General features: G+C 65.7%; 1 protein-coding gene across 2 annotated transcripts in view; it reads left to right on the top strand.

Annotated features, from left to right (window-relative positions):
- Window positions 1–13,508, top strand: part of SND1 (staphylococcal nuclease and tudor domain containing 1) — a 280,994-nt gene that overhangs the window by 82,701 nt on the left and 184,785 nt on the right. For both annotated transcript variants that reach the window (XM_084504489.1, XM_084504488.1), the window contains exon 16: window positions 1,041–1,150. In XM_084504489.1, coding sequence (XP_084360615.1) covers window positions 1,041–1,150 — 110 coding nt within the window. The remainder of the gene's footprint in view (window positions 1–1,040; window positions 1,151–13,508) is intronic.

The raw sequence follows: 13,508 nt of genomic DNA, 5'->3' as shown, positions 1-13,508 counted from the left end.
CCACGGCGGCTCCGGGTCTTGGTTTGGGTCTGGGGCACGTGGTGCACAGCCCGGCCTCTGCACCGAGCCAGAGATCCAGCCCTGCAGCACTCGGCCTCCTCCTCTCCCCTCTTTTTTTTTTTTTTTTTCGGTATTTCAATTCCCGGCGATGGCTGCCGAGATTGGGGGGTAGGGCTGGTGCTTGACCTGCCCGCGCGGCTGTAATAATAGGGCAGAATTAATACCTGCTTATCAGGAGCTCTCAGCCAGTGCTATCGTGCAGGCGGCTATTAGAGGTAATGGGAGCAGCCTGGAATTAGGCTCGGTGCTTGAGGCAGCCAGGGCTGTCCCCCTCCGGCACGAGGCAGGGGCACAAGGACTGGGGATGGGGACAGGGGCGCAGCACTACCCCCAGCCTGTGGGCTTGTCACCGAGCCCCCCGCACTGCCAGCTCCTCCCTGGCCCGGCCCAGGGGCTGTCGTGGGTTCTGCACGGGCCCCGTGCCCACCAGTTGGGGGTTTTGGGGGTTCTGGGGGTCCAGGGGGTGTTATGGTGCGCCTAGGCTGGAGGTGGCACCGCCGGTGCCGTGGCAAAGTCTTTGCACGCTGCCTTCCTCCACCAAGTGTGCACTTCGGGTTGTGTCCCCAGCCCTGCCTTGCCCAGTGATTATTTAGGATTTGTGCAGGGAGCAGCTCCCGGCGTGGGGGTCTTTGCAGCCCCCTTGGGTACATGGGGTGCCCCCGTCCCACCCCACGATGAGCCGCCGGCAGCCCCGCAGCCAAGCCCGGTGCCAGGCGGGAGCAGCGAGGCCTGGCACTGCTCTGGCTGCGCCGCGTGGAGCCGGGGAATCAATTTTCATTTCCTCGCCCATATAGTTTTACAGCCCGTGAAGCTGCACGAGCCCTGCGGCCGCCGTAAAGGGAAGGAGCAGCGCTGCTGCCAACCAAGAGCCCGAAGCCACCGGCCGCGTGCCACGCGGGGTTGGGGCAGCCACCGGGCCACCGGGGTGGGCGCACGGGTACACGGCAGCCCCCTCCCAACGCTTTCCTTTCCCCCTGCAGGTATCGAGTGTCCCCGTGGAGCCAGGAACCTGCCGGGGCTGGTGCAGGAGGGGGAACCCTTCAGCGAGGAGGCCACGCACTTCACCAAGGAGCTGGTGCTGCAGCGAGAGGTAGGAGCGCGCGGCGCGGGCGCGGGTGCAGACGATGGCAGAGGGTGCCAACTGCCTCGCCGAAGGGCTGCGGGGAGATGCAGCGGGTGGGGGGCTTTCCATGGCACAGGAATTGCCACACTCGTGCGTCACTGAGTGTCCCTATGGCCAGGTGTCCGTGCTGTGTGCTAGGGGTGGACAAGAGCCCTGTGCCACCGCCGGTCGTGGCACGCTGTTGCCACAGGAATGGTGCTTTGTCTTGGAAGCCAATGCGTAAATTTGGGAGGTGGCGTCTCCCCATGACCCCTAAATCTCCTCTTGTGCCGGATGTTTCTCCCCACTGGGGCCAGGGGCAGGTGGGAGAGCGCTCGCTTGCCTCTTCTTTTACCTTCATATTTGCGTGGAAAGCAATAACGAGAGCTGTTTGTGCCGGGCATGGCACGCGGGGGGCTGCATCCTGCAGGGTGCCAGGTGAGGTTGCTGAGTGTGCCCCAGAAAGACCGCAAAGGCCGTGGCCCCAAAAAGCACCTGGCAATGACGCCTGCAAAAAAAAGGAAAGCGCAGAGATGATGCTTGCAGAAAGGGAAAGTGCAGAGGAAGCACGAAGCGGCACAGAGCACCCGCTGCGCTCAGAGGCTCCAGGCCAGTGCGGGGAGGAGAGGACAGGGCGAGGAGGAGGAAGGGCTCAGGCTGCGGGTGCCACGTGCAGAGGGGGTGACCCCAGCTCTGGGTGTCACCGTTCCCCCCCCCCAGACCGTTGGGGTACCTGCACCGTGCCGCTGCACCTCCTGTGCACGTAACTCTCTCCTCGCCCGCAGCACGGCTCTCATGGGAACCCCAGCTCCCCGGTGGGGTGTCTGTGTCCCCCCCCCGACATCGCTGCCCTTCTGTCTGTTTCCCGTTAGCTTTAGGTTGACTCAAGCAGTTGTTAGCTCAAGGTCTGCCAGCCCCATCTCCCTGCCACCTGCTCTGCGCATCCTCTGCGACGAGCTGGGCTGGCTCGGGGCAATGGAGACACCACCGCGGGTCCCCTGGGTGCCCCTGGATCTGGCCCTGCCTGCCAGGGTGTACGTGGGGAGCTGCTAGGGGATGGTGTGCCGTGCTCAGTTTTCCTGCTGGGGTGGGACAGCCACGCTTCTGTCCTCTCCATCCCATGGCCAGCAGTGCTTCCAGCTCTGCAGCCTCCCCAGAGACACCCAGGGGACAGCAGAAGGCACCGGGCACTGTGCTTGCCTCGTCCCTGCCACCCGATGTGTCCTCAGCGTGTGCAGGGGGGCGGCGAATTGGGCCCCTTTGAGTCGAATTGGGCCCCTTTGAGCAGATGGGGTGGGAGAAGTGCAGGAGTTAGAGCAGATCCAGGTCCTCTGTGGCTGTTCACATTGCCCTCTGCGGAGCTGCGCTGCGTGGAGGATGCGCGGCGGTGTCAGGGTGGATGTGCAGCACGTGAACGGCTGATACACCACGGGTGCAGGGGGGAGGCAGGATGGATGCACAGCAAATGCACAGCGGGGGCGTGCAGGGTGCACAGAGAACGAGCAGGGGGTGCCCTGCCCCTGTGCAGGGGCTGTGCGAGGGATGCACGGCGAGCGCACAGCGAGCACGCGGCAGATGCACGGCGGGCGCGCAGAGGATGTGCAGCAGATGCACAGCAGATGCACAACGGATGCACAGTGGGCTCACAGAGGGTGCGGGGTGGGTGTGCAGCAGATGTATGGCAGACGCACAGCAGAAGCACGGCGGATGCACGCTACGTGCATGGTGGATGGTGGACACACGGCGGGTGCACAGAGGATACACCGGGGATGCAGCGAGGATGCACAGTGGATACACGTGGATGCAGGAGGGATGCACAGTGGGTGCACAACGTTTGCACAGAGGATGCATAATGGTTGCACAGAGGATGCTTGGAGGATGCACAGAGGATGCATGGTGGATGCACAACGGATGCAAAGAGGATGCGCAGAGGATGCACAATGGTTGCACGGAGAATGCATGGAGGGTGCTTGGAGGATGCACAGAGGATGTCGGAGGATGCATGGTGGATGCACAAAGGATGCACGGAGGATGCAAAGAGGATGCAAAGAGGATGCACAGAGGATGCACAATGGTTGCACAGAGAATGCATGGAGGATGCATGGAGGATCCACAGAGGATTCATGGCAGATACACAGAGGATGCACGGAGGATGCACAGAGGATGCACGGAGGATGCAAAGCAGTTGCAGGGTGGGTGTGCAGCAGATGCAGAGCAGAAGCACAGCAGAAGCACAGCGGGTGCAGGACAGATGCGTGATGGATGCACAGCAGAGACACGGGGGCTGCACAGCGGGTGCTGAGCAGATGCAGGGCAGATGCACAATGGGTGCACGCTGGATGCGTGGCAGACGCTGGAGATGCTGTGGGAAGCAGGGGCTGATCCAGCACCTCCACGGCACCGACGCGAGGCCAGGCCACGGGCTGGCTCCTCAGGGCCATCCTCGGAGGGAGCCGTGGCCGGGCCGACCTTGCGTGGCCTCAGCGAATGCTAATTACAGAAATCGCCCTGCAGGGGAGCAGCTTTAGATTCTGAGATGAAAAACCCTAAATTACTCGCTTTTGATCTTCTGAAGGAGAAAGCATCCGGCTGCCCCCGGAGCCGTGCGCCGGTCACCGTGGCCCCGCTGCTCTCGGTGGGGGCACAGCTGGGGCCGTGCGGGGTGTGCGGGGTGTCCGGCCAGCTCGCCCGTGAGCTCCGGGGTGTTTGTTTGTAGGATTCGGCGTGAACCTGCCTCCCATCCCCGCCTCCCCTGTCTTTCATGTGTGCTCATTAAGGCCTCTTGATATGAAAATTCCCCAACTCGTGCGACTCCTCTGATTGAAACTTCGGTGCCACCCGAGCGCGAGATCCATTTTGTGCAATTACGCCGTGATTCATAATTTCAGCACAGGATCAAAAAAATGCCCTCCGCAGCCCTTAGCCGTCTCCCTGAAGGACTGGCAGGGTAAAACCGCCCTCTTCGGGCGCCGATGGCTTTGCTCTTCCCCTCGCTCCTGGCACCCCAGGGTGACAGAACTGCCCCCCCCCCCCCATGGCACTGGGGGCTCCAGGCACTGGGCACGGCCCCGCCGCGTGCTGGGAGCAGTGGGAGAGGAGGGGATGGGGTGGGGATGGGGGGCATGCAGGCTGCAGGAGGTGTGCCCAGGGCCGTGGGGTGCCCAGGGCCGTGTTCCCAACACCCTGCAAGCAGGCAGAGCTGCCACCAGCCCCAGGACAGGGACAGGGGAGTCCCCTCCTCGGTGCCCTCGTGGTTCCTGCCTCCCAGCCCCACGGACCCGGCTCCAGCTCCTCGGCTCGTGCCCAGCACCACATCCCCACAGACCCCGGTGGCACCGTACCCGGGGCTCCTGCAGCTTTTCCTGCAGCCCCACAGCTCTTGGGGACAATCCCAGGGGCGCGTTTGCAGCAGGAAACCCGAGCGCACAGCAGCGGAGAGGCTGCGGTGGCGTTAATCCTTCCTGCCAGCGAGGAGCCCGAGCAGGGCGGCTTAATAAAAACAATTCCCTGGGGGTATGGAGCTGCGGAGATGCAGGGGGGCTGGCGGCAGGGTGGGCGGCCTGCCTGGGAGACGGCAGCCCCCACCGGCACGTCCCCGTGTCCCCGTGTCCCCCTGGGTGCTGCTGCCCCATCCTCGGGCTTCGGTGCCCGCCTGGGCTCGGACTTTGCCGTGTCCCAGTTGTCCTCAGGGGCTCTTGAATCGTGGCAGCTCCCCATGGGACGTGGGGACAGGGTGACAGCCCCCTCTGTGGGGCACGGGGGCAGGGTGACAGCCCCCTCCCCGGGGCGCAGAGGTCGGTGCCATCCCCGTTGCGCCTCCGCCGCTTGCCTCCGGCGCGGCGATGTATTTGGGGGTCCCATCACCCCGTCCATCTGTCCGTCCATCCATCCACCCACCGCTGGCTCTGTCAGCACCGTGGGGCCACACAGCATAGCTGACAGGTGGAGGTGTCACAGGGAAGCCGGGGGGGGGCATGCTGCCGGACCCCCACCACCACCAAACCCCGCCGCTGCCAAAACCGCGGCCAGGGGTCCCCAACCTCCCAGTCCCCACGGGGTGCTCGGTGTTCCAGCACCCAGTTCCTGCTGGTGGGGCAGTGATTTGGGAGTGGGGTCGGCTCCGTGGTCTTCACTGGGGGCCGCTCGTCCCCCCCCCCCCAGGCAGCAGCGCCAGCGCCACGCTCGCCGGCCTCCCCCGCCTCCCCCGGCACCTCGGGCGCTTGAAAGGTTTTCTCTCCGTAATCTCAGCTCCTCAAGCGTGCCAGGTCAGCAAGCTTTTAAACTCTTTTGCTAAATGCTCAAGTCCTCCAGGAGCTGAGCAGAAAGCAGCTCTTTTATTTTTTTTTTATTTTTCCCCCTTTTTTTTTTTTTTTGCCTCGCCTCCCCTTCTCCTTCGTTCGTGCATCGGAGGCGCTGGGGCTTAAAGCAAGAGGAGAGACCTTTGGCCACGCAGGGATGGGGATGGGATGGGGATGGGGGTAAGATGGGGATGGGGATGGGGATGGGATGGGGATGGGGATAGGATGGGGACGAGGATGGGGATAGGATGGGGACAAGGATTTGGATGGGGACAGGATGGTGATGGGCATGGGAACGTGGATGGGGACAGGATGGCGATGGGGACGGGGACATGGATGGGGACAGGATGGGGATGGGGATGAGGATGAGGACATGGATGGGGACAGGATGGTGACGCTGTATCTGGGAAGGGACGAGGTCGGGGGGCAGGAAGGCTTTGCGCCTCGCTGTGCTGGGCTGGAGGCCGATGTCCCCTGCTCATGGTGTCCGCACCATGTCCCCCGCGCCTGGTGGCCACGCAGGTGTCGTGTGTCCCCTGGGGACACGCAGGTGTCGTGTCCCCCCCCTGGGGACACGCAGGTGTCACGCTGGCTGGGAGAGCAGAGGGTGGGAAGCTGGGGAGGCACGTGCCATGCTGTGCCACGCTGTGCCGTGCCAAGTTATGCCGTGCCACGCTGTGCCGCACCGCGCCGTGCCATGCCGCCAGGCAGGAAGCCCGTACTGCTGGGGCTCCGGTGCCAGCACATTTTTAGCAGCTTTTTCCCCTGATTCTGGCGAGTTGGAGCAGGGCCCGGCAGGGAAGTGACCGCTGGCAGCGCCGCAGGCTCCTGGAGCACACCGGCAGCCGGCGTTGGCGCGCTTGGGTGCCACGAGCACCCCGGGCACGGCGCTCAGCTTCAGCATGAGCACGGCTCCGCCGAGACAGCCCAGCTCAGCCAGCCTGGCTGGGATAAATCCGGGAATTACGGCGTGCTGTTACCAATACTGCTCCCTGCGGGCACCTCTCGGGCTCCTAACACGACCCATTACGCCGGACGGCGCGGCCGTTCCCTCACCGCACCGCGGGCACATCGCCCGGGTAGCAAACAGCACCCGGCGGTGCTGGGCACGGACCCCCTGTGGGTGCTGGATTTTGGGGGCCCTCCCCATCGCCAGCCCCCCCGTGGGGATGGAGCCAACCTTCGCTGTTGTTGTTGGAGTCCAACAACCAAGATGATCGCAGCCGTGTGGCTTCTCCTGCGGTTGATTAATGTGGTGGAGAGAAAATGGATGGGCAGTGCCAGGCCCTGTGTCCCCCGGCGCTCTGGGCGTCCCCTTCGTGTCCCCCCCACGCAGGGCTGGGCAGGGAGGATGGGTTTGAGGCTGACGATCCCGCTGTGAGGGTTCACAGCTCGCATCCAGATCACGGCTCTGCGAAGCCCCTCGGGGCCCTGCGTCCGAGGAAACAAGCCCTTGCAGGAGCGCGTTTTGTTCCGTTATTGATTGCCTCGTAGCCCACATTTTTCCTTTATCATTATGGTTTTAATTAGAGGTTTCGGCTGATGTGTCAGCAGTTTGCCGCAGCAGCGCGAGGCCGCAGCTCCCCGCGGAGCTGGGAGGGGGCAGCGCTGCCGGAGCCCCCCCCCCCCCTGCACCGAGCCCCGGCCGGGGGCAGCAACCGAGCAGCCCCCGTGCGCCCACCCAGGCTGCGGCCGCGCTCGGCTCAGGCTCAGCCTCCAGCCAAAGGGAGCGAGGCGTTTAATCTGTAGGCAAAAATTTCCTCTGGCCGAGGTGTAATTCTCTCCCCTCGAATGCGTTCCTCCTGCCGTAATGGGAAGGAGCGATTCTGCTGAGCGCTCAGCTGGCTGCCCAAAAGCCGCTTTGGCGAGCAGGGAAGCTGCGGGGCCGAGCGTGCCGGTGCCACGCGGGCGCTGCGTGCCCCTGGCAGGGCTGCCAGCAGCGTGGGCTCACATCCCCGTGGGGCTGGGGGGCACGGAGAGGGGCACAGCCCCGTGAATCCCCCGGGGAGGGGTGGCCAGGAGGGATGGGGCTGCGCAGGTTCATCAACCTTCTCGTTATCCCTCTCATTACCCCTCTCGTTATCCCTCCTGTTATCACTCTCAGCCACAGCTGCGCCCCTGCAGCAGGGTTTCCTTGCAGCCTCCCCTACATCTGGGGTCCAACCCCACACCCCAAAGCTGCTCGTGCCCCAGCAAGGCTTCGTGCTGCCCCAAATGCCCCCGGCCCTTTATTTACCCCATCCCTTCTGTGGCAGCACGGCCGCGGTCTCACCGTGGCGGCGGGCACCGAGCAGGAGCGGCAGCGCCGGGAAGGCTCCCGGGGCCCCGTCCCACCTCTTCCCCCTCGTGCTCATGTCGTGCGAGCGAGCAGCCTCGATTTGACAAGGTGCCGGCTTTAATTACGTCGGAGAGGCTGCCGGCTTCTCCCAAGGTGCCGACTGTTTGCGGCCGTACGGCACCGTCCGTCCCCGGGGTCCCGCTGGGCTTCGCCGGCGCGACGCGGGGGCACCGGCGCCGCCCGCCCCACGGAGCCGGCACGTGGCGGTGGCACGGTGGCCACGCGGAGGCAGGGACGGTGCCGGGGACGTGGCAGGGTGGTGGCGGAGCCGGGGGAGCTGCAGGCGCACGAAGCACCGCGTGTGTCCCTCCTGCAAGGGGGGGGCAGCGTTTATCCACCCCACCGGGGTCGGGGACGCACGGCGCGGGCAGGGTTCAGCGTGACCCCGGGGCTGACCCGGTTCGGGAGGTCCCGGCTCGTCAGGCCAATTAGGCCAATTAGGGCAGGATGAGGTCGGGGAAGCGGCGCATTATGCAAAGCAGCCGGGGTAGCGGCACCATTTCGAGGCAGCACAGTTGCTAAACTGTTTATGCAAATGGGCCCAGCAGCAGCCCGTGCTGCAGTTGTAATTACTTGGGGGGGGGGGGGGGGAAAGGAGCACATAAAATCCTCTCCCCCTTCAAAAAAAAAAAGAGTTTGCCGCAGTCTGCAGCTCAGGCTCGGGGGGGGGAAAAAAGCCACCAAAACGGCAACGTCACCCGGTGCCGAGCCCTGCGTGGTGGTGCTGAGCGGCTGGGGAGGGGAAAGAGGGTGCTGAGCCCCCCCGGGGCTGTCCCCTCTTGGGGCTGTGCCCCCTGGGCTGTCCCCACTGATGCTCAATGTGGTGTAGAAGGGTGCTCAGTGCCTCAGTTTCCCCCAGTGGGCAGGGATGGGAGGAGGGCAGCAGCAGCAGTGCTGCGGGGCCGGTGGCGCTGGGATGTGTCTCGCCTTCTCGCTTCAGGCTGCTTTGAATCTCTCCGTGTCCTGCTGTCCTTCCCGGGCCAGCACAGGGCTGGGGTTTTTGTGGGCTGACCCGGTGCCGTCAGGAGCCGGGTTCCGCAGGCACCGTGCTCCTCGGCTGCCTCCTGCTCCCAGGAGCACTCCAAGAGCCACCGTCCCCTCTCCGCCTCTCCACGGCACCGTGCTGCCTCTGCCCTCACGGCTCGAGGGACAGTGCCCGTCCCCTTCAAAGTCCCTGACCCCATCCCTGTCCCCAACCCCATCCCTGTCCTCGTCCCCATGCGCTGGGGGCTGCAGAGCATGGGGCTGGCTCCCATGCAGGGCACACCGCAGCCTGTGCACACATGCCTGGAGCTCCCAAACCTCTCCACAACCCAATCTCCTCCCATCCAGGACGACAAATTTGTGCCACCCTACCCAAGGCTCGGAGGGACCTCGGGCGCTGCCTGAGGCGCAGGGCGAGGGGCGCAGCCAACGGGGCGCTGCCGGTGGGACACGGCTGTGGTGTCCCCCACCAGCACGGAGAGGGGGCTCGGTGTGGTGTGAGAGGAGTCAAAGAAACAAAAAAAAGATAATTTGGGTGCCGATTCCTGGCCCTGGCTGCATCCCAGCACCGTGGGGCACACGGGGAGCTGCAGCACTTGGCACCATCGAGGTCGTGGGATGCGTGACGGATTTTGGGGGAGCGTGAGTGGAGTGTGGGGCTGAGCCCCCCAGGCTTTGCAGCGTGCTCGGGGACAGGGGCAGCGAGGGGGGTCCTGCACCGGCTGCGCACCCAGGGCGAGCCCCCAGAATTTGGGGGCAGGGTCCCAGAGCCCCACCGGCCACGCCGCCAGCACCGCGCTCCCCCCAGCCCGAGCTCGGCCCCTTTGCTCTGAGGCAAGCGCTGTGCCACTTTGATTTCCATCCCTCCCGACGTTTCACCCGCGGGAAGAGCGAGACCTCGGCAAAGCCCCTGTCACCAAAAGGCAGCTGGCGGCACAGGGCCGGCACAGAAACCCCAAAAGCAGCAGGGCCGGGGGCAGCCCCCGCTCCCTTGCCCGTGCCCGCTGCCTGCCGGGAGGCTGCGGGGATATTTGGGGATATTTTTAAAAGCCTGTCTGCAGCCGGCTGCTGACTCACAGCCAGGTGAAGCGAGCGGCCGGTGACGAGCCGCGTGCCGGCTAATTTTGGCTGGGATCACGTTCGGGCTGACAGCGGCCCCCAGCAGCTCGCCACGCTCCCGGGGGGGACGCACGCCCGCGGCTTCGTGCTCGGGTTTCACCCCGCAGACACGCCGGGGGGGGACGCGACCCGCCAGCACCGGGAGCCCCACGTGCTGCAGCCACCCACACGGGGACCGCGGCGTCCCCACGCCACGCGAGCACGGCGTGGGCACCCCCTTGGCGACCCTCTTAAATCGGGGGGAGGCGAGGGGTTGTCGCCCTCCCACGCGGTTTTTTTGGCACCCGGGCGCTTCCCGGCTCCCCGTCCGTGCGTAATGGCAAGCGGCCCCGTCCGCAGCGCTCCTCGGGCGGGCAGCACAAGGCGCTTTTTGTTCTGCTCTGATGAATCGAGCCTCAAATCGCCGGCCTGCCCATCCCCGTGCGCCCCTGGCCGCGGCTCCTGGCGGCCCCCGGCGAGAGGCATCGCAGCCCCGCCGGGCTGAACCGCCAGCGCCTGCCCGGGCTGCGCTGCCGCACGCTGCAAAACCCGCGGAGCTGCGAAAACATCTGCAGCAACGGAGCCAAAAATATCCGCAGCAATAAGAATAATTACCGCGAGCCCCGCGGCGTCGGGCTGTGCCGCCGAGCCCACACAGCCGGCACAGCCCCCGGCTTCGGTGCCGGCTCCCTGCGCCCGTGGGGATGCCCCCCGGGACGGTGACACCGCCACGGGCACCGCGGAGCACGGCCCCGCGGCCTCGGTGCTGTCCTTGCCCCGCTCGGGAACCTCGGCTCGAGCACGGGGACGCTGCCCACGAGGGAGCTGCCCCGCTGCGGCAGGGTGGTAGGGAGCGACCCAGTGCGTCCCAGCGCCTCCCAGTGCCTCCCAGCGTGTCCCAGTGCACGCAGTGCCCCGGAGGAGCGTCCGCCCCGGCGCTGCCGGCGGGGTTTTCTGGGCGGCTGCTGTGACATTTGCTTTTTTCCTGAAAGTGCAGATTCGGATTTAGTAAATATTTGCCTTTTCCGAGGCACGGCAGCTAATTACGGAGCCCTGACCGCGGCGGTGCGCGGGCGGCGAGGGAAAGGCCCCGGCAGGAGGTGCCTGGGCTCCGTCCCCGACCCCGACAGCCCCGGGGCGGGCGCGGGGACCTTCGGGGACCCTGCGGGACGGGGCCACCCTGGAGCCCCCTCTGCCAGCACCCGCTCGCACGTGCACGTGCGGAGACAATAGCGGCCGGGCCCCGATGGGGAGCGTTGCCATAGAAATTATCCTTAACAAGCCGCGAGGTTTTTAATCACGGGATGCTGCAGCCGCCGCACACGTTCCCCAGGGCCCCCGCTCGGCTCTGGGGCGTTTTCCTAACGGACCCCCGGGGGTGGGGGGCTCTATGGGGTGGCTGTGGGGCTCCGTGGGGCCGGTGGTGGCCCCAAGCCCCGGTGCTGGCCGTGCCCGTGCCGTCCGAGCCGGCTCTCGGCAAAATCTCACCAGCATCTCCCGTCCCCAAAAGGCTGGGGAGGGGCGGGGGGCAGTGGGTGGATGGCGTGTGCAGGGGGGGGGGCAGCCCGCGCCCGGCACCGCCGCCAATGAAAGGCTTTTATATTCCTGTCGCTCCGCTCCTTGCATGTCTCTGGGAAGCCGGTGACGAAGGCGCTCGCACAGGGCTGGCTGCGAATATCCCCCCCCCGCCCCCGCCCTCAGCTGCAGGGCCCGGTGTCTGTCTGTCTGTCCCTGTCCATCCCGTCCCCGTCCCTCTGACCCCTGTCCTCAGTCAGGGGGGGTCAGGCAGCAAAGTTTGTGAGCCCTGGGGAAGGAGCGGCTGCAGCGCAGGGGCACCCGGGTGCCCAAACTGCCCTGCACCTCCCCGGGCACACTGCAAACACCCGAGCACCCCGGGACCACCCGAGCACATCGGGACCACCCGAGCGCACCCCGGGACCACCCGAGCACATTGCAACGACCCAAGCACGCTGCGACCCCTTGCACCCATCGCGCTGCATCCCCTCTTGGCACTGCCCCATCACGCTGCAGCCCACCCGATCCCATGGCAATCCCCCCCCCCCCCAAGCTCAATCGGCCCCCGCTGATGGCCATGCAGCCCCTGGCATCGCATCGAGCCCCCCCCGGTCACACCACAGTGATCTGGTCACAACACGGCCCCTCCACAGGTTCCTTGCTCCGACCACACTGCAAATGCTCCCTCCCATCCCACTGCATCCCATCAGATCCCATCGGATCCATCAGATCCCATCGCATCCCATCCCACCCCATCGCATCCCATCCCATCCCATCACAACCTCTCCATCCCATCCCAACGCATCCCCTCCATCCTATCACACTACAACCTCTCCATCCAACCTCTCCATCCCATCAGCGCCCCTCCAGCCTGTCCCAATCCCAATCCCAATCCCAATCCCATCCCAACCTCTCCATCCCCTCACACCCCCTCCATCCCATCCCAATCCCAGTCCCATCCCATCCCGCCCCATCCCACCCTCTCCATCCCATCGCACTGCAACTCCTCCATCTCACCGCATCGCAGCCCCTCCATCCCCTCACCCCCCATCCATCCCATCCCAGCCCACCCCACCACGACCCCCCCGGCTCCATCCCATCCCACCGCAGCCCCTCGCCCCCAGGACACCGCAGCCCACCCGTTCCAGAGCTCGTAGCCCCCCGGGTCCCAGCCCCGCGCCCTGCGCTCTCCCCGCCGCGCACGCTCCCTCCGGGCACCTCTCGCAGCAGCAGCAGCAGCCAGATTATTTACTTTGCTATTCTAATTTCGGGCTAAAATTAAAGCTAAGTGCTTAAATAAACTCCATACGTCACGGCAGCCCGTGTCTGCCGCCGGGAGCGGCTCTGGCGGGGCGCTGTGCGAGGAGGATGAGGAGGGGAGCGGGGCGGGAGGAAGGGCCCAGCACCGCGGTGCTACTGGGACCAGGCCAGAACTGGGCCTGGGGGGGGCCAAGAGAGCCGGTGGTGGAGAGACGCCGGGCTTGGAGAGCAAGCAGAGCGCAGCGGCACCAAAATCCCACCGCAAAAAAAATAAAAAAAAACACCAAAAACACCCCAAAAAGCCCAAAAATCTCCACCGCCGCATCCGGCAACAGCGGCGGTGGCTCCCGGGGTGGGCACGGCACGGGGGGCTCGGGTAGGTGATGGGGGGGCTCAGGCAGCGCATGGCGCTGCTGGGGGGGGGCTCCGGGGGTCCCGCGCCCCCATCCCAGCGCCCGAGCACCACGGCACGGCCGGTGATTCATCACCATCCTCCCCCGGCGCTAAATGGCGAATCCAGCATATTTTGGCATATTTTTTTGGGGGGGGGGGGGGACGGACACACCACACACCGATCCTGGCAGGATCGGGGTGTAAGGGGGGGTCCCTGGCCTCGTGCACACGCGTGTGCAAGCGGTGCCCCCCACCACGCGCCCACCCCCCCCCCACGGTTCCGCGCTCCCCCCTCGCCGCCGCTCTCCTTCCATTTTCCTCCTGACCTCCTCCCCCTCTTTCCCCCCCCCCCCCCCCCAACCCCAGCATCCCGATTTTTGGAGGCTTTTTGCTGCCGGGCAGACAAAAAGCGGCCACAGAAAAAAAAAAAACCTTTCAGGCTCTGCTCGGCGCGGCGAGG

This window comes from Aythya ferina (assembly GCF_964211825.1).
Source record: "Aythya ferina genome assembly, chromosome: 1".
Taxonomy (NCBI): Eukaryota; Metazoa; Chordata; class Aves; order Anseriformes; family Anatidae; genus Aythya; species Aythya ferina.
This window is presented reverse-complemented; position numbering and strand designations above follow the sequence as displayed.